General features: G+C 38.0%; 1 protein-coding gene across 9 annotated transcripts in view; it reads right to left on the bottom strand.

The window, feature by feature from the left end:
* The window catches only part of PCM1 (pericentriolar material 1), a 41,266-nt gene extending 18,829 nt beyond the window's left edge, over window positions 1–22,437 (bottom strand). For 3 of the 9 annotated variants that reach the window (XM_084204985.1, XM_084204991.1, XM_084204990.1), the window contains exons 1-19: window positions 22,046–22,420; window positions 18,348–18,466; window positions 17,336–17,581; window positions 15,936–16,208; window positions 15,244–15,414; window positions 11,449–11,626; window positions 10,352–10,461; window positions 9,718–9,934; window positions 8,269–8,467; window positions 7,792–7,968; window positions 6,900–7,057; window positions 6,472–6,686; window positions 4,774–4,925; window positions 4,566–4,695; window positions 3,756–3,890; window positions 3,112–3,305; window positions 1,764–1,961; window positions 816–1,038; window positions 556–701 (exon numbers count right to left, since the gene is read on the bottom strand). In XM_084204985.1, coding sequence (XP_084061111.1) covers window positions 556–701; window positions 816–1,038; window positions 1,764–1,961; window positions 3,112–3,305; window positions 3,756–3,890; window positions 4,566–4,695; window positions 4,774–4,925; window positions 6,472–6,686; window positions 6,900–7,057; window positions 7,792–7,968; window positions 8,269–8,467; window positions 9,718–9,934; window positions 10,352–10,461; window positions 11,449–11,626; window positions 15,244–15,414; window positions 15,936–16,208; window positions 17,336–17,581; window positions 18,348–18,443 — 3,218 coding nt within the window. In that variant the 5' untranslated portion in view covers window positions 18,444–18,466; window positions 22,046–22,420. Of the gene's footprint in view, window positions 1–555; window positions 702–815; window positions 1,039–1,763; window positions 1,962–3,111; window positions 3,306–3,755; window positions 3,891–4,565; window positions 4,696–4,773; window positions 4,926–6,471; window positions 6,687–6,899; window positions 7,058–7,791; window positions 7,969–8,268; window positions 8,468–9,717; window positions 9,935–10,351; window positions 10,462–11,448; window positions 11,627–15,243; window positions 15,415–15,935; window positions 16,209–17,335; window positions 17,582–18,347; window positions 18,467–21,489; window positions 21,603–22,045 lie in introns of those variants that run through there. The other 6 variants (XM_084204986.1, XM_084204988.1, XM_084204989.1 and 3 more) reach the window with 6 other exon arrangements.
* Window positions 22,438–23,836: the final 1,399 nt, after the last annotated feature.

Raw genomic sequence — 23,836 nt, 5'->3', positions numbered from 1 at the left:
CAGAAACAATCAAATATACAAAGTATTTACAGAACTGAGGTTAAAATTGATTTTTAAAGCTTTTTAAGAGGACGGCACATATATATCACTTTCCAAATACAAAACAGAGATGAAGAGCTTCAACTTTCATGCAATCTTACATTCCATGATCCAAATGGAATGTAAGAAGCACAAATTTTAACTGAAAACACTAAGAAAGGACAAAAAGCTTTTTTGCTGTATATTACCATTAGAATCCAGAATCTTGCCAGGTAGTCTAGTGAAGACTACAGACACAAAAGCATATTAGAAAATAACTATTGCAACAGATTTTTTCCAACTTTTGGTTCTCTTCAATGAAGATTACTAGGAAAGTACTTTTAAAGGTAATAAAGAGGTCGTGGGGGAAAAAGACGACAAACAAATGCTGTACACAATTTCAAAAGCACATTATCAACTTAGCAGTTGAAGATTCTCATATTTAACTATTATCTGTAATCTTTTATTCACATAACCATGTTTCTGCTACTGAAGCATTTCAAATTCCACAGTTAAACACAAATACAGTCAACAAACCTTTGGACATTATTCTGCTGCCAAGTCAGTTGAGTGTAACACTGGTTTAACTGATGCATAATGAGATGTATTTGTGAAGATGCAACATTATTGGGCATCATGCTGTAGGGGCCTGTGAGCAAAGTCTGCAGAAGGCAAGAGAGGGTCTGTGGAAATAAAATATATAACAGTGACCAATCACAAAAAACAGATGCTAGAAAGAGTTAGAAAGAGAATAAAAGGAAAATAAAACCAGCAAAATAACTGTTCTTCATATCTACCTGCTGATCCTGCATCAAAGTTTGACAAATGGTGACACTAAATTCATGCTGTTTCTTCAACTGATTGATCTGCTCTTGCCATCGTTCCTTTTCTTCCACATAGGAAAGCTCAGATATCCACCGAAAATTTTCCTGACGCCGCATATTTATGTTTTGCTGTTGCCTGGCCTTAGACACTGGACGATAATTTCCATCTGCTGAAAGGGGACGGCAGTTTTTCCACCTGGGTTGGGAAAATTTGAAGAATGAGGACAAAATCAGATAATTCAAACAACTAATAATACTTTTATTTTCAAATTATGTTTAATTTTTAGTATTTTTCATTACTGCTAACATGTACTTGATGAAAATAGAAGGCACCACCATAATACATTGACAAGTCCAGCCCCTGATGAGCCCACTGTCTGCTAAAATCCTTTTGGTATCCAAACCAGAAGAAATAACTGCAGATATATACATTCATTTTAACGTGGTATTTTCATTTAATCACACAAATGTTAAAAAGGAAGTCAATCAGGTAAACAAGAGTTAAAATTATTCACAATAATTAAGAAATAGTTTTCACAACTACAGAAGCCAGCAAGTTAGAAGGAAAAATTTCAGAGTTAGTTTAATTCTGTGAATTACTATTTTTGAAGAGACTGATCATAGCAAAAATTTCACACATGTGATTATCTTTTAAGCTGATTAAAAATAAATGGGATCATCAGAAGACACTATCATACAACTGGAGAGCTCAATGGCAGACTTTTAATAAGACTGAAAACAAAAGAAATCACCACGTCAGTTATATACACTGCAGCTACAAAGACTAAGACAAGAAACTGCCGCTAACAAGCAGAAAGAAATTTTCTTTGCTGTGAGGATGCCTTGTAGTTAATGCAATGCTTCTTCCACCCTCTTCCAAATACTCAGACAAGCATCAGATTAACAAATAAGGTTACTAACCTATCTTTGTTTCCTTTACCAAAATAGGCATTTTCTGGTATGTTGTTATTGGGATAAACAGAGAAACTGTCATTCAAACTTGAGGCATCTTCTTCCTCTTCTTCTGCCTGACCAGCTCCATCAGAGAGATAACCATCTTCATCTCCATTTTCTTCCTCTAGGGCACACTGGGTAGAACCTCCCCAGGTAGCCATTGTCCTAGTGAACATTGCAGGGTCAGGGAGAAAAGGGGTGTTTGGAAAAAGTGTGTTTTAATAATTCGTCATAAAATTGAAAACAAAATAATCTGTTGACAATTGCAAGTCTACCTGCAATTAATCAAGCTGCACCAAAAAGGACTGAACTGTTCTGAACATGAGTCAGCAGTGTGCCCACATGGCCAAGAAGGCCATTAGCAACCTTGCCTATATCAGGAATAGTGTGGCCAGCAAGACCAGGGAGGTCATTCTTCCCCTGTACTTGGCACTGGTTAGGCCACACCTTGAGTGCCATGTCCAGTTCTGGGCCCCGCAATTTAGGAAGGACGTTAAGATGTTGGAGCATATCCAGAGAAGGGCAACAAGAGACTGGTGAAGAGACTGGAACACAAGTCCTATAAGAAGTGGCTGACGGAGCTGGGGTTGTTTAGCCTGGAGGAGTTTTAAGGGAGATCATATTGCTCTCTACAACTGCTTGATAGGAGGGGCTGCCAGGTGGGGGGGTCAGCCTCATCTCCAAGGCAACCAGTGACAGGACATGAGGACAATCTTAAGCTGAGTCAGGAGGGTTTAGGCTGGACATTAGTGATTGACTAGGCATTGGAATGGGCTGTCCAGGGAGGTGGTTGAGTCATTGTCCCTGGAGGCATTTAAGGATGTGGCACTCAGTGCCATGGTCTCGTTGTCAAGGTGGTATCAGGTCATAGTTTGGACTCAATCTTCACGGTCTTTTCCAACCAAGTTGATTCTGTGATTCTCACCAATGCAAACTTGCATTCTGCTTCTAATACTGGGACAGATAAATGAAATTACTGTCTATATTGGAAATGTATTACTTTACTATGCTATAAAATGGGTAGAGATGAAAAAAAACCTACTCTGATAATTTGGCATTTTCCATGCAATTTCTTCTTCTTAGGTGTTTCTTTTCCCCACTGGTAGAACAGAAGAGACTGAATATGCTGGGAAAACCCATAAAACTGGCAAGTTGCTAAATAACAGTCACTTCACAAGCCAAGAAATTAATTTCCTGCTCTGTTAAATCATCACATTCAGTGGTCAGTTGAACACAGAAAACTGCCCCCAACAGTGAAATCCTACTAAAAAATGGAAGCACCCATGAATGAATACAGAATAACTTGTGCTCTTACTTTTCAGTCCTGCTCTGCCGTGGAGTACACTGAGCTTCTGACCCTTCACTTTTAACAGATGCAGCAACAGTAGATATTGTTTCTGCAAGCTCTCTCCTTCTCTGATCTTCAGCCATTAAAGCTTCAAGTTGCTTTCTTCTCTGTCGCAATTCTTCTCTTAAAATCTCATGTCTTCTCATCTCAGACCATAACTGCTTGCAGTAAAATAGAAGAATTAGAATATAATGCTAGCATAATTTCAGGAAAGAATAAGTAATACCCAGATCAATATCAAAGACAATTTCAGGGGAAAAAGTGAAGAAAGACACAAAGATAAATCAGGTTACAACAAATACTTTCATCATTTTCTCAAAGGATGATCTGCCTACAGTATACAATATCAAATGTTCATGGTAAAAATTAAAAATTAATTCAACTTTCGCATTAATATTTAGTAACAATTGCTATATTTGGGGGAGAATTTCTTGCCAGTTCAGGTCAGTACTTCCTTTTTTCCAGAAACAAAATAAAAAAATTATACACGCTTTGTTAAAATATCTACTACTCCCTTCCCCAGGCCAGCTACTTAAAATTCATCCAAGCAACCTGTAACGTCTTTCTAAACCCTTTAAAAGTCACTGCATATCATATCAAGTATGAAATACCTCATTGCCTACTGGTAATGATTCATCACACTCAAATAAAGGCTTGCCGGCTGCGTTACACTCATTCGTGGCTGGAGTTGATGTTGCTTGTGAAGTCTGTCTATTTGCTGGGCAGTTACCCAGGCCAGCTGACAACTGAAATAAAAAACAAAATGGCAAAATAGAATATAATAGCTTTCTAAAACCTACCTGCAGTTAAAACCCAACATAGTTAAGGCTTTATGAGGTTAGAACGTCAGTATCCTAGGAAAAGGATTTTTGAGTCAAGGCTTAATAGTTATTTCAAAAGTTACCTAGGAATCAACAAAACTTATATATTATTATATAATGTTCTAGATGCACAGTATTGATAATTTACTGCTCACGTCACAGAAAGAATTTAATCTTCAAAGACCATGGAAAACAGTAAAGGCTTGTAGAGTTAAATTAAAATGCAATGAAGTGTTGATCACGCATACAAGACACAGCATTGCTCCAAAATAATGACTACTAAGGGAAGTAAAGAAGCAGCGACTGACCAGTACAGATAGACATATTTCAGGCTAAAAATAAGACAGAAGGTGCTGTATCTTTGAAGACTCTGTCAAAGATTTGAAGACAAACCGCAGCGAAATTAACCACTGAACAGGAATGATTGAAAAGTGAGTGACATAAGCAGAACTCTCGGTTTAAAAATCCACCTGCTTATAGTATACAAGCATTACCCATTTTAAGTTTTTTCCAATTTTCATAGGGAAAAAAGGGTGAGCAAGGTATTTTTTGTTTCTTTGCTCAACACCATAAGACTGCAAAGAAATACATTCTACCTACCTGAAGGTCAGGACAAGCTTTCTGTAACACTTGAATTTTTTCCTGGATTTCAAACAGTTTTCTTCTTTCTTCTTGTAACTGCTTAAGCTCCCGTTGCTGCTGCTGAAGTTTAGCTTCATAGAACTTCTCTCTGTGTAAATAAGTTATCCACGTGTTACTTGGCAAGAAGTTGCCTAAAGCACAGCTCTACCATCTGACAAAGGCTTACCTTGCCTTTTCATTCAGTCGCACATCTTTTTTTAACTTGTTGGAACTTGCTCGGACATTGTTTGGTTGTTGCTTTGTCTCTTCCACCTCACCCAACAAGTCACCAATATTAGATGCATTTGCAATTGCTCCTTGAGGTTCTGGATCATCAGCCTAAAAGGATGTCAGAAAGGCAATTAGACTATTTTCAAGTTGATACAAAAAAAAAATGTAACCTAGCTAGTTTGTCAAGTTTATCTGGTTTGATTTTTTTTCAAAACTAATCAGTCTGAATAGCTCTATCTTTAGTACAAACCAAGAACTGAGAAGTCATTATCACCATGGCATCATGACTTTAAGATAAATTGAGTTAATGAGAGAATTTATTTAACTCAACCTCAACTACTGAAACTTCCACTCTAAATGTAAATAATTTGTCTCATTCTTGAAGCATAAACCACTTGCCTGTGACTCAGTGGACAGAAACATACAAGCATATGAAGAAAGAACAAGAAGGAGACCAAGGTGAACAAGACTGCCTATTTACCACAATCAGTGAACTTAAATATTATTATTAACAATAACAAATCTACTCTTGAAAACTGAATCTGAAATATTTTGGAGAAAGTCCTACTGGTTTTCTATTCTGCTTTTATTTTTTTCCTAATTTCTGTATTTCCAGTTCTCAAATTGAAAATATGAAAGCTGTAGCCACTGCTGCTTTTGTTTTTAAATGTAATCATTCTTCATAAAGACTCCACTGAACAGGAGACCACTGGTGACCAAGAATGACACAGCTCAAAAACCTACTGTATCTTTGCTGAGGTTACATACATATAACAAGCCCTGGAAATATTAGTGAAGATATGCCATTAATTAGGCTTTTTATCAAGGAAGCTGCTGAATCATCTCTAATTCAGATTTATATCACTGCACAGTTAGCATCTCTATAGTGATGATAAAAACAACACTGATCTAGATGCTGAGAAATAATACAGAAGTATTATCTTGAAAAACCAATTTTGTGTTTATACTCTTGCTATTGTAAAATATAGGTTCCAACTGAGCTTGATCTTAAAGCTTTCAGATAAAGCCTTTTCATTTCTGATACACCTCTGTGTATCCAATATGTAGATGTTACAGCAGATGATGATCAAATGTGAGCATTCTGAAGGGACATTAGATCCATGACGTTGCGCTACTAACATCACTAAATTAGCATGAGATACTCTAAATTAAAAACACTTCCAAAATAGAGCTGGCCCTCAAAACTTTCAAAATAAATAAAACCACTGCCTCCAAACCAAAATACTGCAAGTCAAATATATTTCAACATTCAAATATTTTGATGAAAAATGTTCCTCATTGATCGAACATTGTAAAACTTAAACGTGTTGAATGTTCAGTATAATCTTAAAAATGTCTAATATTTTAAAAAATAATACTGATATACTTCTTGGTTTGAATTTTGTAATCCAGTGCTAAGGTCAAATATAAAGACCACTGTTCTCTTAGGCTAGCATCCTCCAGAAAATCCCTGAATTGAACCTCAGAAGTAGCACCTTTGAAATCAGAAAAATCAAACAGTATCTCTTTTTCCCTAGACTACAAATAAGCGTTTTAAATGTTGCATTAAGCAGTTTTTCCCTATCAGAAGGTACAGATAACACAAAACAACGAATGCTAAATTTTTGTGCTCAAGTTTATATTTATAACATACCTGCACCATAGCAGCAAGGTTTTGTAACTGTCTAAGCTTCTGTTTTGCAGCTATAAGCCTATTGATCTTCTGCTCAAACTCGGCATCTCCAGCCACATCACCCAGGCTGCTTCGGTGACTACTCATGGAATCTTCACTAACTCGATCTTCTTCCACTTCATCATCTTCACCTTGGGGTAGATCGAGGTGTTTGTCATTCTCCCTATTATGACAGTCTGGAAAGAGGGAGAGGAGGAAACCAGACAATCCCAAAGACACATTACTGAACTTCTAAAGTCCACTGTAATTAATGGGCATTAGAAAAATATTAGTTTAATGAGAAGGCTCTTGAAAATTCTGCTCATCAAGCAAGGATCTCCCAGACTCTGTGCAGCTATCAGAGTTATTTGCACTAAGAAGTAAAATTATTGGAAGATTACAGAACATACCTAAAGCAGAAGACATGTTTAGAGTCCTTATATTAGCAGCAGATCGGTTGTTTATTTCACAGTCTGTATTAAGATGTCTTCCATCTCTGTTATTAGTTCCACATTGTACGTTTGAGTTGCTATTTATTTCACTCCAACTACTGATTCCTTGAGGGTTTCTAGGTGAAATAAATTACTCATGTTAACTTTTTAAAAACTGGAATGGATACAATTTTACTTTTGTCTTTTTCTACCTACCTTTTTTACAAACAGGTGTTCTGGCCCCTCCCCCTAAAAAAAAAACAACAAAACCCCCAAACAAACAAACAAACTCCAAACCCATATAAAATCCATCCAGACTTTGGGAGCTTTTCCATATTCATCTCTCCAACAGATTACTTTTTTTTAAAACAATCAAACCAGCTTTAAATTATCCCCTGCTAGATCTGCAAAAATACATTAGGTCTTACAGCTATATAAATACAATATAAAAGCTTCATGCTTGGCTAAGTGACTGTTCATTTCTACCAGGTGAAGATCCTCAATGCACACAGGTGCCAGACTATAGCTGTAAACTGAAGGGTTTTTTACTCCAATTCTTTAGTCTAAGACTGCAATCTTCTAGTGAAATTCCATACACATAATTCAGTACTTAAACCCAAAGGAATTATATATTTTTAAATCTTATAACGATTTTCTAAATGTTCATGCTAATCTAAATAAATAAGACACCAAGGATTAGATAATTATTAAACATCTGTGTAACAGTTACCTCAAAATAAAAAATCTGTAATTTTGTTAATGTAATAAGCACAGATTTAAGTTACTTCTGGTTGACTCAAATAAAATATTGCAGGTTTCCTGAAGCAACAACTCAGCTACAAAGACTTTGGATAACAAAAAATACAACAACCTAATATTAGTAACAGGCTGTGGATCCTCATGTTCAGAATCACTTTCTGATTCTTCTGTTTCTTCCTCCTCCTTAGTGTTTTCATTCACAGCATCTGCCATCATATCAGATGTCTGCTCATAGTAGTGAACTAACTCACGTAACTCATTCAGTCTCTTACGAACCTCATTCAGCTTCCTGAGGAGAAAAAAAAATTTTATCTGTTTTGCTGTATTATGCTAATCAATGTAGAGTTAAAAAGAATACATGTACTCTAAAGTTCTTAAGAGTTTACTGCCAGTTTTCAAGCTGTAAGAACTTTACACTTGAAAAGCTCTGAATTCAGTTAAATGTATTAGATTGTTTACTAAGTAATCTTTAATATTAAATTAGGAAGGTCAAAAAATGGAAACAGTTACTTAACACAAAACTTATTAAAAAAAGTAACATTCCAAATTACTACATCAAACACTGAAAAAAACTTAAAAGAACTTTTACTGAAGCTTTTCTGTTGGATTTAGATTTTCATCCTCTTCACTCTCATTTTGAGAAACCAGGGAATCAGGAGGATACGGAGCAGATGCCAGACTGTTTGGTTCACCATTGACAACAGTTACTATGCCTACAGGACCAGAAGCAGCTGAAGTTGTACTTCTTTGATCAACACTCCTTTGAGGAGAACTTGAAGCAGGAACAACTACAGAAAAGAAATACAGTTTATGTGAACAATTCATAATAAGGAATCTGCTTAACTGAATTATATTAAAATAACGACAGAAAACATTATCAATAGACAAACCAGCAGTTAATAACTTCTTTCCTAAGCAAAATAAAACCTTTTTTCTTAAGTTTCATTGCACGCAATGCCAATAGGCAGTGAGTAGTAAAGTGGCTTTTGTAAACAAGATTTCAGTCATTCCCTTTTAGCTTTATCAAATGTCAGAAGTAGATGCTTTCATGCTGTGAATCTGCCCATAGAGTTTTTTCAAGGGTTTACTCAGGGCCATATTGCTTTTTTTATAAAAATTTAACATTTTAGAATTTTGATCAAAAGAAAAATCCTAGCAAATTTTTCACCTCTGCTAAGTTCTCTTGTCCATTTGCTGTACAATGAAATGGATGTTTGCTTCTTGCAGCTACATGAAATCATATCCAAATATTTTCATATTACATGCATTAAAATACATACATAAAAATTGGGGTACAGTAACACAACTATTAAATCAGCATGTCCTTCTCCAAGTGCATGCTTCAAGGCCTCATTTCTCAATGCTAACCAGAATATGCTGTGAGTGCCCCTCAGAAGTTTTCAGACACAGGACAAATGTCATCAGTACAAATGCATTGTTAGAAACAGAGAGTGAGAGCAGCAAGTGGACAGGTCTGCATCAATAAGCAGAGTACAAAGCCATTAAAAGAAAAGCCAAAGCTCTAGTCCAGTCAGACAAGCAAGGCCTCCTAGAATGGCCTGTGATTGAAGTCCCTGCCACAAGTGCACATGAAAGTCTTTTGACAGAGAGGGAGCAAAGCAATATTGCCATAAAGCTACTAACAAGTGAAGTGCCAAGTAGACAAATGCAAACATACTGTGATAAAAACACACAAAGCTCAAGTTCATATGGCTCTTTTTTTCACAAGCCAGATGTGTCACAGACAAGCCTTGAAGAAAAAACTCATCCTCACATAAGTCAACTTCAGTATTATAAATAAAAGTGTTAATAAAGTCATCATCATTAAGTGTTAAGACACTTATTATCACCTGTAGAGCTTTTTGTTAAGACAGAAACTTATACAGCATTAAAAACCATTTACATTAATATTGCCCCAGCAGTTTTTATCACCAGCATTTCACTGACCAATTACAATCTTAAAGACAATGTTACAAAACATGCACATTAAAAATGTGGTATTCATGAAAAAAATATAGTTCTACCTAGATTGACTTACAGGAAGAGTTATTTAGATGTTGGTCACGAAGTGTATGAAGTTCTCCTAATAGTTTGTCCATCTTTTGCTTTTTACCCTGCAACATTCGCATCTTGTTAAAAAGCTGTGCCTTCTCATCTGACTGGTGGTCACACATTGAAGAGTTTCTGCTTTGTGAAATCTCTCTGGTAAGTGAAAGGCTTTCTGCTTGCCTTCTATTGTCAGGCACAGACTGTGTCTAAAAAGAGTAATTCCATTTTATTCAGAGTACTACAAAAAAGTAAGTAAATTGTAAGAAACAAAAAGCTTTCTTATGGACCTTCTATACGCAACACCAGAATCAACACCAAAACAAACAATATTATAAAGGGAAATATATTGAAAACACTCTAATGACATCCCAATAATACACTGAGTTAATAATTAAATTGCAATAAAGAAACTACTTCTCTAGACTTGAATGGAAACCCACGAAACACAAAGCATAGATCTGTCAGCTAATAATTGTCAAGTTTGCTGAGTTCTCAAGTTTGGGGGGGAACTCTGATAACTTCACTAATACACACAGATGAGCAAGACAAACACTGAACTGCATTGTTAAATAGAATAAAAACTGATAATGGCAAAATCTATGCAGTACAATCTCAGGACTAACCTGAGAATCATGGAGTTGGTTGTGAAAGCGTTGAATTAAGTCATTCAATTCTTCATTCAGTTCTGATGTAAGACTCACTCCTGAAACACTACCTGTAGTTTCTGTTACAACTGGGCATACGGAAAAAAGGGAAAATATAAATATTTTTCCACAGCAATGAAATAAAGGCTATTCAAATAAAAATGTGTGGTTTAGCAACATCAATATTCTGACCCTCTAAAAATACGTAAAGCACGTATTTTTAATTTTGTGTCCTTTCCACCAGCTTTACTCATGAAAGAGGATTTCTGCTACAAAAATACTAACAAGACAACTCAGAGCTGCTTTGTAAGGGACCATCCAGAAGGACTTCAGCTTTGCTCTGTCTTTTGCTAAATAGGTCAGAGCAAAACGAAAACAACCAATTTGTCTAAGGTTGATAGAAACTTATTAGAAATAAAACAGCAATTTTTAAATAAAGCTAAACTAACAGTGCACGTAATTTCACTTTCTCAAAATAATAAATTAACAGGACACTGAGCTTTCATATTGGTGTAAGTTGCAATATTTACATCTGCAAATGGTGTCTTGGCAGTTTTTTCTTCAAGAAGCTTTATGAGAGAAATAAATTTAAAAGAAAGCTTTTTGCCTTTGCCTCAAAGTTCATATTCAAACAATACTAAATATGCAAGTGACAGTTGAAAGATCCAAATGATTCTACTTCCCCCCAAATACAAACCAACGGCTCATAAGAAAGTCAAACACAAATGTTATTCATTTTCCCCAGAGATTATGACTTCATTACACACATAGTAAAGTTGCACTGGTTTCAAATTTCAAAAACATTTATTTTGCCACAAGTTGAATTTGAATCTTAACATTGAGTAGACCAGTTCTCAGGAACAAAACCCATGCTTTTAGGATTTCACAGGTAAACCACAGTAATCCACTCTGGGTTTTTAAATAACACACCATTTTATAATGTTACATTGTCAACTCTTCAGAAACAGAGACTTTGCAATAAAAAAAAGCCTTTTTAATGTGTATTTCACAATTCCAGCTTGGATCATTCAGTCAGCATGCTAACATGATATAAAAGATACCATCATTCCACATACCAGAATCATCCAGGACAGCAATGGCTTGCTCTGCTTTATGCTGCAAAGCAAGAAGAGCTGCCTGTCTTCCTTGAAGAGCCTTCAATTCCTCCTGCTGTTGTAGCATCCTTTTCAATAAATCATGCTGTTTCTTCAAGTTCTCCAGCTCTTCTTTAGCTTCCTGTTGAGGATCTCTGGCCTGCAAGAGATGGAGCAACAGTACCATAACTACATTTATCTGTTGAGAACTAGTAAAAGAAGCATCAAAGCAAGAACTTGGATATAATTAACAGCCTGGTTAATGGAAAAAAAGTAAAAATGAAACAGTCCACCTTTCTGATAGTCCTTTATTTAAAAAAAAAAACCTCAGACACCCAACAGGAAGAAACCTGTACCATCAAGATGCGCTTATAGCTCCTGAGGGTTTAAGTTTTCTTTTTCTTTACAAAGCCAGTCAGCTGCCCTAATGTGACCCAAAGACTAACCAAAGCCTCCCTCTGTCTTTTAAATCATAACAGAGGGTATTAACCTTTAAGACTGCTAAGGTAAGCAAGGTAAGGCAGTGCATCATGGAGCTATATAAAACACAAGATCTCAATTGGTTTACTGGCCTAAAATCACTAAAATTTTCAGAATAATGTTTTCGGCAGTAATTCATTTCTAACCTATAATGTGTTAGTTCTGTGTGCGGTATTTATGGTATTGATACTAGAATACATCAAGTTTAGGTAAATCAATTCCATAACAAACATGCACAGAACCCTGTCTACATTGTTTTCAAAAAATATTTTAAACTAGTTCTGAAAGAATGAAAGCATGCTGAGCAGTTAAAATTTATTAAAACTCAGTTATTTTCCTCATCCAATGCTAATTAGGAGCTGGAGATTTGCATCAAAACTTTTACTCAAATTAAGTATTTTAATGAGACATCCACAGTTAAGATCCTGATCCTGTCTGAAGCTGCATTATTGCACTTTGCACATGAAATAATGAAAAATAACAAACATTTACAAAGAACACGACTAATTTGAATGCATAATCTTCTATCCATATAGTATTAAGTTTCTAAAGTAGAAAATTCTGTCCAAATACTCTGCACCAAATGTCAGAATAGAAGCAGGCATCTTATTAACTAGTTCTAAGCTTTCGCCCAGCAGAGAAAGCTGAAAACGTCCAGAATTCCAAACTCCTCAAAGTGCCACTAAAAGCTGCACTGCAACTAACACTGATGATTGCTGTTTAACTCTCACCTTTCATATAAACAGCAGAGTAGAGTCAAAATAGATCACACACTGAAATCAGTACAGGAAGGAACAAGGGGAAGAAAGGGAACAAGGGTATATGTCTCAGCCTCACTCACCTATGAAATATCCAGGCTTTAGATAAAGTACCAGATCTGCTTGAGTTCATGAAAATTGCATTAACAAGTTTTTCAAACTTAGTTCTACATTAAGACTAGTAAGCTTGACAAAACATTTAAGTCTTTTATTTTTGGGGAAAAATGATTGAATTAAAGACTTTTTAAAAATTAAATCACAGGATGGGCAATGATATAGACAAGCTCATAATGGGTAAAAAAAGACGCTTTTGACACTGCACCCCTTGAAAGTTTTCCTCCTTCCACCAAATATTGGTATCAACAGCTACAGAAAAACACTTGTGGGACAATTAAGGCTACTAATTTCTAACTTGTCTTCTGTATTTGGTATAAGTTTAAATGTGCATTGGCAGACTATTAGTGTAACCATGACAAGCGTCTGAAAGTCACATATGCAATGTTTTCCCAAGAAGGGAACAACAAAACCCAGAAGGATGATCTACATTAAATCATAAAACCTGCTGTACAGAGTTACATCAAAGCTAACTTTCAATGCTAACAATTCAGAAGAAAAAGTTGTAAAACATTTCTATTCAAAGAAAAAATATTCTAGGCAAAGAAGACTAATTCATGAAAAGACAGCTGGATACAGATTGCTTATCAGTGGGAACATTCGCTGTAAGTAACAAGTACATTTGAAGCAATTAATAGGGGAGATGGGGGAGCGGGGAAGACTAGCCTGTATAAACCCTATTTGAGGCTAAAGTAACATTTTGAAGTGTACCTTTGAAAGCAATCCATGATCCTGGCTATTAATCCCACAAGGCCAGATTTCCCTGTCATTCAGAGCAGCTCTCTGTCTTTTCCCTTTAGGGCTTGGTGTAACATCAATGTCTGTAACCTGTTCTCGTGCAGCTGAATTCCCTAGTTTGTCCTCAATGCGGGGCCGACAACTCAAACTAAAAGATACCTCCTATATTGAATAGTTTAGTATGTTAGATTTTGAAAACGTGCTCCAACTTAGCATGCATTTTTAAGTTACAAACCTACCCACTTTATCTTGTCAAATAATGAAAACTAGTATCTAATAACATCTACTAAAGAGTGAAGACAATTTTAGTCATTCTTAGAATTTGCACAACAATAAAGCTGCATATAGCAATCAACATTATACGACCAGAAGTATGCACTCTGCATGTAAAATATTCAAGCTGCATGTAAAGAGAGCTTAGATGCAAAAATTAAGAGCCAAACAAAAAACTTAAGCGCAAAATTTTGCAAATATTGAGACAACTGCAAGTTTACATGGACACTTCTTAAAAAACATACCTGTCTTTTTCTGCATTTTCCAAATTTAATTTTTTTAAAGTTAAAAGTGCATCTTCCATGTCTATCATTTTATTTCCTTACAGAGATAGAAAGGGTTCTTGTAAAGCTAAAAATAATTACAAAAGCTTCTTAATGTTTTAACTGTTTTATTTCCAAGCAGATAAATTCTCTTTATCCATAGGACATTCAGTGTGCTAACTGGCCAAAAAGAGTACCTGCTCTCTGGTACTTTTCTTCAGTGTAATAGAATGGAAGACACAAAACTTAAGTTATTAAAATGCCTTTACTACAAGATATGTTTACCATGTTAAAAAAAAAGCTTTTATAAATAGAAAGGAACATTGGACTGTTTATCTCAGCACTAAATTCAGAACACATTTTCTGAAGAGGTGCCCATCTTCCCAAGAAATGAGAGAAACTTTGATGTTAGGTCAATAATTCTGTTTAATCACTAGAAAGATGCTTGGACAATGGCCCACTAATGATATATTTCTAACCCTCCCCTCACCCAACACCCAAAAATTTTCCCCACTAACAGAAACAAACCTAGAGATGAAAAATTGTATATAAAGGTGTTTCTTCCTAGAAGTGAGTGAATTCTCTGCCAAAGTATACATTTAACTCTTCATTGTACCATTGTACTTTGAAGGAAGAATAAAGATTTAAAAGATTCTTCAGATTGTTGTTGTGACAGAATCATTACTTTTTTTCTCATATTAAAAAAGTAAATCCACACATGCATGGACACCTCCTGAATGGAGTGCTTGGGGATTTACTACTTTTAAATTGAACTGCAGATTATGACACTATCATGAAACCGATGAAAAAACCAAAATAAAGCCCTCATTTCTACCTTAATTGCTAAAAGGCAGCTTACCGTGGTATCTGAAGCCTCAGACTGCACATCAATGTTTAGCGATGTGCTCTCACCTACAGAACCAGATCCCACAGCTGAATCTATAGTCCGAACATCATCCTCCTCATTTTCTCTAGCCTGAAATATTTCATTGGCACAAATCAAAAGCTATATAAGGGGGCAGTAAAAATGAATTATGGAAGGTACTATATTCCAAAATCAACACCCTCAGTAGCACCATCAAAACATAAACGGTCAACTCCTAAAAAAATCTTACAGTGCAGAAACAAACATATTATGTTCTCAAACTTACAAGCATCTTTTGCAAAAATTTCAGATAGGATTTCTCCTGCTCTTTAAGGTCATCTATAAGGTGTGATAAACGCTCAACATTGGCCGATCTTTCATTTTTCTCTACAAGATCATCCCGCATGGAGCTGGCCTTAGCAATATAGTCGCGAATCTGAACTAGTCTGCTCACAATCTGCAAAGACACTCAAGTTACTGAATGCATTCAGCTACAACTGCAACGTATTCAATGCACAAGACACAGTGATAGCAACAGCAAAGGATTTATGAAATGGGGATAGGTTAGTACTTTCCCTCCTCCAAGCACTCTTCCACAAGTGGTTAAAAGTCAACAGCCTTTATAAGGATAGATTTATGCATGCGGGAAGTTGCAAGGCTGGAGCACAGGGCTTCTGGTCAACACAGGCTAAAACACAACTGAGCTCATCAACACAGGAAAACAGTCAACTGTGAGAGCACTTTCTGGAGCCACATAAAAGGGAACCAACCTCTAAAACAAAAATTATTACTATTTCTGTTACCAAGAAGCAGATTTCTAAAGAACAGTAGATGATTAAGTTTGGTTTCAAATTTTCTTCAAGTTTCAGAACAGCAGGAAGTTAAATATTTCCAATATTTATACTTTGAAGAAATTTAGAAAGCAGCACTGAAGATTAAGAGTCAATATTTTGTAGACTTTATAGGCTGTGTAAATACCTGGCTACTATCCATCGCTTGTTCTCCCCTTCCATCTTCTTGAGCAGACACTTGACAATTTTGCAAAAAATCCTTGCTTAGAGCAGCTCCAAACAACTCTTTACGTTGTGCTGGTACCCCACCTTCCTTTTTTTGGGAACCTGAGGCAGGATCTTTGCTTTTGTTAGTGTTAATCTGTAGTGACAGGAAGTTGAATGGTTTTTTGTTTTCATTAAGTTGACGTTTGTTATTAGCAGCCGTTGCCCTGCCTTGAGAATCACTTCCAATGCTTCTCTGTATACAAACAAAAGAAAGAACAATTGCTTTTTCATCCAATATGTTCGCAACACTGTTTCGTTTCCCTGCTTGTATTACCATTTCTACAGTATTATTAGACTGATTTTAAAGTTACCTAATTAGTCACCAACTGGCCAAAAGTTAGCTGAAGACAATGCCAATAATTTTTGCCATAAAGTTTTCAGAAAGCAAATCCATCCTCCCAGAACAATGAGAAGCAAAAACATTTTGTAGTTTCTCAAAATTTAGTTCCTCATTTTTGTTGTAATCTCAACCTTTACTGTAACAAAAGGCAGTCTACTTCTCCTGGTACATTTGAGAAAAGAACAGTAATAAAAGAGCAACATATTCCTGTGCAGAACATAATACCTCAGAACTTCAGCTTTTCTTTAAAATCCTGTGAATGGCAACATGTTGCCCTAACATAAATTTGAGGAGGAAGTTATGCCCAGCCTTTAAACTATAAATCAACACAATGAATCACACTGGAAAGAACCATCATAACCAAAGAAGTTAGCAATAACCTTTGGTAAAGATGAACTAGCCTCTGTTCTGAAATTGTTAGCACGAATTTCTGCCTTGTTCTAAAAGAATCAATCCCTCATATTTTTCCTTAACTTTGGAAAAGGGAAGGATGAATGCACTGTATTTCCAAAAAAGTAGTTATGGCTCAAGAATTTGTGCCATAAAATTCTCTGCTCTACTGAGGAGCAGTTTTTCATGATACTCCTCTGCTTAATTCACAAGGGTAACAATGTTCAGGATCACAAACTGGCAGTTTGAGAACAGACTTTCAAAATAAGGTAACAGCTACTTTCAGGTAGCATACAAGTATGATGAGTAGGAAGTACTGCTCTGAGGACACAGGAATTTGTTAATGGCTGAGAGCAAGAAGATGGCTATCACACAAACAGAGGAAAGCCATAGTCCTGAACTTTCTCTTATTTTCTGATGTTCAAAACCAGAATTTTGATTTGGTTGTCATGGCGCCTATAATCTTTGTTTTTTTTTTTTTTACCTTGATCACTTATGGAAGGATTCTTTACTCATCTGTCACTTCATTAAGAGATAACTAAATACATTTCAGAGTCACATTTCTAGTGGGAGCTAGTATTCACACAAACCTGATCCAGATCACTGAAGTTTATTCTTTGTTTAAGCCTTTCTAGTTCAGCCTGCTCTGGAACAGACATCTGAGTCATGTATCGAGCATGAGGAAAGCTATGAGAAGTTCTGGTCTTCCGTCGTTCCATTCCAGGTGAAGATTCTGGAGATATGTCATTAGTAAGCCTTGTTTCACCTTCTCCAGTAAGCTTTTTCTTGTTTTTCTCAGAAGATCTGTTTGCTTTCTTCTGTTGACCTCCCCAGTCCTTAAAGGGAAGGAGAGAGAGAAAAAAATCATATTTGTTATCCACCCAGACAAAAAGCAAATGTTTGCATTCTGTGAGAGAGTTTACTTCCATTTTAGAAGTAAAAATAGCAAGGCACATTGAAGTAAGCACTAAGTTTTCTAGAGCAAACGTCACTTTACAAAATAAAATTTTCTCCACTGCATAATTAAAAATAGTTTGTCAGGAAATTTTAAATCCATTTAACCCTAAATGCATTAAATTAACCTCAAATGAAGCTCAAGTTGTATTTTTCTTCTTTGCTGGGGAATCTTTTACTTTCAGGAGTTTAGAATGTTTTCAATTACAGCTTTCACTTTCCTGTCACCTACAATGCTTTTGTGCCCAGCTACTTTATTTACCCAAAACACTTCTCATAAATAACCCTACAGACCTCACAATCTCTGAATGATACCCACTGCTTGCTTACATCTACCTCAAGTTTTCCAGGTAAAGCCGCACTGGATATAAAGCCATGCATGATAAGGCTTAGGGGTTTGCATTGTTACCTGCCAGAATCTAGCTGGTAATTCTAATGTACGGCATCAAATGGCAACAAAAAGGAAAAAAAAATAGAAAAGAAATAAAGAAAAAGAAAAAGAAAAAGAAAAAGAAAAAGAAAAAGAAAAAGAAAAAGAAAAAGAAAAAGAAAAAGAAAAAGAAAAAGAAAAAGAAAAAGAAAAAGAAAAAGAAAAAGAAAAAGAAAAAGAAAAAGAAAAAGAAAAAGAAAAAGAAAAAGAATTTTTACCGTGTTGTTCAGCCGGTCGTCAAGGCTCTCATTGCTCCAGCTGGGCAAGTCCTGATCATTCATGCCTTCTTCAAAGGGAGCACCTCCTGTTGCCATGACAAGCGATCAATAAAAGCAATCTATAGGAAGGAGTTGAAAGAAATGTGCTGTATTAAAATCAATTTACATAGAAAATGTTAAAGATTTGTGATTTGAGAAGACAACTACATATTCATCATAAGATGAAAACACAAAGCTGTTTAGGAAATTAAAACTCCCCATTTACTATGCTCTGTTACTAGAAACGTATCAATGAGAAGAACACAGAAGCTGGCATTAAAAAAGAAAGAAATAGTAGTTGTGGGTTCAGGGCTTTTTAACCTCTGATCTATGAAAGAAAGATTTAGGCTTTTTTGAGGGTTTTAATTGTCCTCGCTTTAAAACAAACTGTACAGTGCTCAGAAAGGCTGCTTTGTAATTCATAAAGCCTACACTTTCAGGCGCAGGGTGATATCTATTTGACACAGTAAAGTGACTCTGGAGACCCAGTATGTCAAACTTTCGCATTCATTTTAATACTGAGATACTGAAAACAGAGTACTGAATGACACACTTGAAATACTACAAGGAAAACAGAAGTCAGTAAAACGATTTTTACTTTCATTACCACACATTAAGCTATTTAAGCAGTGAATGACCAGCCACTTACATTACAGATTCTACCAAAACCAAACAAAACCATAGGAGTTTCAGAGAGGTTAGCTGCTCTCCATCAGTGTCACTCTGTGCAATATTAAGCAACTTAAATGTTTGAAATTTTTATTTTCATTTCTTGCTTTGACATTAGAACTAAAAAATTGTTAAATTTGAAAGATCAGGAAAAGTATTCCTTTATGAGAGTGAAATTAGATTAGGCTGTTCCAAAAGGTGAAGAATATGTAACTAACTCTATTTGCTAAGTGCTGCTGGCACAATTCCACTGCAGAAAGCTACAAAATTTACCTATGGAGAACTGTAACAGATGCAGAAGAAAAACAGTCTTGCAGAGATTTATTTTTTCCAGCTCATTCCCACCACTATGTTAGGACATAACCCTACGCTTAACTGCAAAAATAAAAATATAGAAGTTGATGGGAACCACTTTCTCAACATTTTACTTCAACTATCTACTACGAATTTCCACAGACTGCAGGTGATGAAATCACACAAAACTAAAGATTACAAAGTATTTAAGAAGTTTGTTGGTTTTTTAAATATCAGTTCCAGAAAGGAAAACAGATTAATCTTGAACTAAGTTTAAAAGCTGTCCTAGTACATCTATCTTGCTTAGGTATAGGATTCAATCAAAATCACACAGTACAGCCCTCTCAAGAGGCACACTTACAAGGCAGTATTCCTATGCAAACACAGCCAATTACTAAATCATAAAGGAAATGGGATCTAGCAGGCATGCTCCTTACACCATAACCACATCTCTACTCACCAGTGCGCCAGCCTAGGCCACAGTAACACAGTTTGGAGTCATTCTGCTTCTGCATCTCACAATCAGCACACACACAGAGCAGGTGGAAGTGCCTCTGCTTTGGCAACTCTGCCCTGTACAAGAACTCATACTCCTGTCTTCATCCCAACAGAAGTGCCCACTAGGCCATGAAACCAGAGGGTACATCTTATAAAAAGTTCATAGGGAAGCTCATGCTAAAACTTACAAGCATTCAAAGCAAATACATAGTTATCAGTTTAAAAACAGCCATGATTTTAACGAACTATCTCCAGTTACAGATAAACTGCTCAGCTATGTAGATGTGTAACACCCAACATTTCAGCAGACACTGTATCCTGACCTATGTCACTGAGCATTATGAGGAAGATTAGAGGCCATCTGGGTTTACAGTTCAATTCTGTAAGCTGTTTCCTCATCATCACGTTATATAATTCTACTAAAACCATAGCAAAAGTAGTTTTTCCCTATCTTCCACAGTAAAAAGAAGTGGCTCTATTCATCTCTACATAATACAACTAACTACTCACATTTATTTCTACTAAAACGTTCACAAAACCTGTTCTCAACTATCTTTCCTGCAGGACACTCTCATTACCTCTGAAGTATATTCACTGCTCCAGATGGAATATTGTGAATAACAGGACTCTCAAACAAGGAGACCCAGCATACACCAACATGCCCTGACAAACATGGCTCAAAAATAACAGTATCTTCATAATTTCCAGCAAGTGGATTTTAAAGTGTTGTAACAGAACCATCCCCTTACAAAAAGTTTCTAAACATTCCTATTATAGTCTTTGATACCTCTAAATGAACTGTAATCAAGCAAGTTTAAGATCAGAGAGCTCTGATAGTATATAACCTCTTTAACTCAGTTAAAAAACACGAAGAGGTGCAGCTAGGTTTTTTCTTCTTTCACACTAAGCTGTGCTCTCACCAATACACATTTCTTTGTTTTCATTTACCAACTACTTCTACAAAAAATCCTCATCTAAAAACTGTGCTATCGTCCCATTATCTACCTATCTACCTACAGCAACCAATTGCTAATTACAGGTTCTTGCAACTCATAGAATCTGTACAAAAGCTTTTGAGCATGTGCCTACCGCCTTACAATATTTATCAGGGATTTGAGAAAAAAAGAAGACTTTCAACTAAACTTTCTACAGAAATAATAACTTCAGATAACATGCAGAATTATAAGCAAAACATGTAAGACTACAATCAAAACATTCTGTACATGTATCAGCAATATGTAAATTACACAGAAGAAACACAAGCAAGTAAAACAAAGGTATGTACTTCAAAAGGCTCTTTTTCCTCATCTAAAGATGCTCTTGAGAATTTTTTCCCGTAGCATTCATGTGAATGCAGGAGCTCTCTAGAGCGCCAAACACTGCAGAGAGGAAACTTTTGACAATCAAAAAAAATTAAACGGAAAACAGAAAGCCGCAAAAAGCCATCATAGCTTTCACCATAAAGGCTGAAAATAAGGTCAAATATTTCTTTTAAAGTTTAGCTTTTTAAGACGCGCGCTCCTCACTGGGCCTTAACTCCTTAAAAGCAAACTATACAGAATCATAACACAGAAGCAGTCAACAGAGCAAATCCTCTCCTGCCGCACCGGACAGCGCTCACACGAGCCGCACATTCACACACCCGGCACTTCCAGCTTCCAGCGCAGGGCCTCCCCAGCGCCCGCAGCCTCCGCCGTCCCGACCCGCTCCGATCCCAACGGCAGGCGCCGAGCGCAGGCCCGGCGGGTCTCGTCGCCGCCAGCGGGGCCGGCGGAGCGAGCGATGGCCCGGCGGCTCTGCCGGCCGCACCGCTCACTGCCTGAGGCGGGTGAGGCGCTCCCGGCCCGGGGGCGGCGGGCAGAGATCCCGCTCCTTCCCGGCGCCAAAGCCCGGGCGCCGCGGGGTGCGTGGGTAGGCGGGCTCTGCTCAAGGCGCTTCCACTGCCGCGAACGCGGCGGCGTCTCCTTGGAGAGCAGATAACGCGCCCTGCCTTGTGCGAGGGGCGCGGCCCGCACAGCCCGCTGCTACCGCACGGTTTCCCCGCCGCCCCGCACCTGCCTCCGAGCCCACAGCCGGCTCCAAGCCCCCACCCTCGCGGGCCGCCGCCCTGCCCCACCGCACCAGCACGGCCCTGCCGCCACCAGGGAAAGGGACGAGGAAGGGGCAGCGCGCCGCGTCAGGGGCAGAAGGCGGCTCACCCCGCGCCGGAGGGGAGGTCACCCGGCCTGGCTCCTCCTCCACCGCCGGCCGCCACTCGCGGGGCCCGGGCTGCCCGGACGAACGTTTCGCCTTCGGGCAGCGGAGGAGCGGCACGGCCTCGCTTCGCCCGACGCGGCGGGACCGGGCTGGCGGAGGCGCTCACGACGCTCCTGCCTCAGCCACCGCCGCCATCTTGGCCGCCACTCCGCTGGGGGCGCGGGGGGCGGTTCCTGGCGGAGGGATACAGATACAGACGGACAGACAGACATTCACCGTTACCTGGTAACCTCCGCCCGCCCATGCCCTTCCGAACTGCGCGCGCCCCGCTCGATCCGGACCGCGGAGCGCCCGAGAATCCCCCGCGCAACCGCCGGGGCGGTCGGGAGAAGAGCGGTGGGCGAAGAAACTCCAACTCCCAAGGTGCATTGTGCGGGGGGCGCGGCGCCCCCAGGGCCGGTGGCGGTGCCTCCTGGGAGTGGTAGTTTCTCACTCAGGGCACGGCCCCGCCCCATGACGGGACTGGGGTGCATCCGCCGCTGCTGTGTGGCGGGCGGGGAATCGCCCAGCGTGTTTTTCTTACAAAATAAAATACGAAAACGCCGATGAACTCTGTAAATGCCTTTGCCTGATTGAAAGACAAGTAAAGTCATGTCAAAACCCTAAGCGTGGATGAGGATCAGTTCCTGCCCTCGTTTGGAGCAGTCTTGACTGCTCTGTTCCTGTCAGCCTTTGGCGTGTTTGCTCCTTAACTTCTGGCATGGAGTTTATGCATCTAGGTTCTTTATAATTTCCTTTGGGGGAAAAGAAAAATAAATAGAGGGTTTGGCATTTAAAAAACGATAGTTGTGCGTAAAAAGCCTGTGTGTTGTGCTTGGCATTTAACTGAAGTTAATCACAGAATATGCTGAGTAGGAAGCGACTCTTTAAGATCCAGCTCTGGCCCTGCACAGGACAGTCCCAAGAGTCACACATGTGTCCGAGAGGGTTTTCCGAACACTTCTTGAGCTCTGTCAGGCTTGGCGCTGTGACCACTTCCCTGGGGAGCCCAACCACCCTCTGGACAAAACACTTTTCCTAATATCCGATCTAAACCTCCCCTGATGCAATTTCAGGCCCTGTCACTGTCACCACAGGGAAGAGGTCAGTGCCTGGTCCTCCTCTTCCCCTCACAAGGAAGCTGTTAGTCCTTCAGGGCACTGGACTTGGATAACACACCCAGGATTTCTATTTCAGTGAAGCTGGTTTTGTGTATGTGACTTTCATTTGGGGGGGATTGTCCCTTGTCAAAAACCCCAGCATTTTCTGCATTTCCATTACGCTGAGTTTCTAAAGCAAAAGCATTTAGCATTCACATAGGCCTCATAATTGATCCTGTTAGAGAAACATACTACTGGTACAACATGGAAATGTAGTTTGTTCTCATCTCTCCCATATTAGGACTTACACTAATGTATTTTGCTAAAGAAAAAAGAAAAAGATGCATGAATCCTTTTAAATGATCCATTAATCTGTAATCTAGAAAAAGAACTAAATACTTGGAAAAGCATCAAAATAAAGATGTTTCAATAAAATTAATTTTGTTATCTCCAGCACATTCCCCCATACGAAGTTCTGGATAATACTGAGTCGGTGCAAGAGGTGAGCGTAAGACAGCCTAGTAGAGCAGAATCTTTCTCCCATTTCTACCATGAGCTACTTGATTGTATAGCCACAAATGAAATTACTTTGGAAACAACCTACAACAGTTTGATGGAAGATCTCTGTGTGATGAATATATATTATCAATCTCT

Source organism: Fringilla coelebs, assembly GCF_963513975.1.
Source record: "Fringilla coelebs genome assembly, chromosome: 4".
Taxonomy (NCBI): Eukaryota; Metazoa; Chordata; class Aves; order Passeriformes; family Fringillidae; genus Fringilla; species Fringilla coelebs.
The sequence above is the reverse complement of the archived record's forward strand: the minus strand, read 5'-3'. Positions and strand labels throughout refer to the sequence as shown.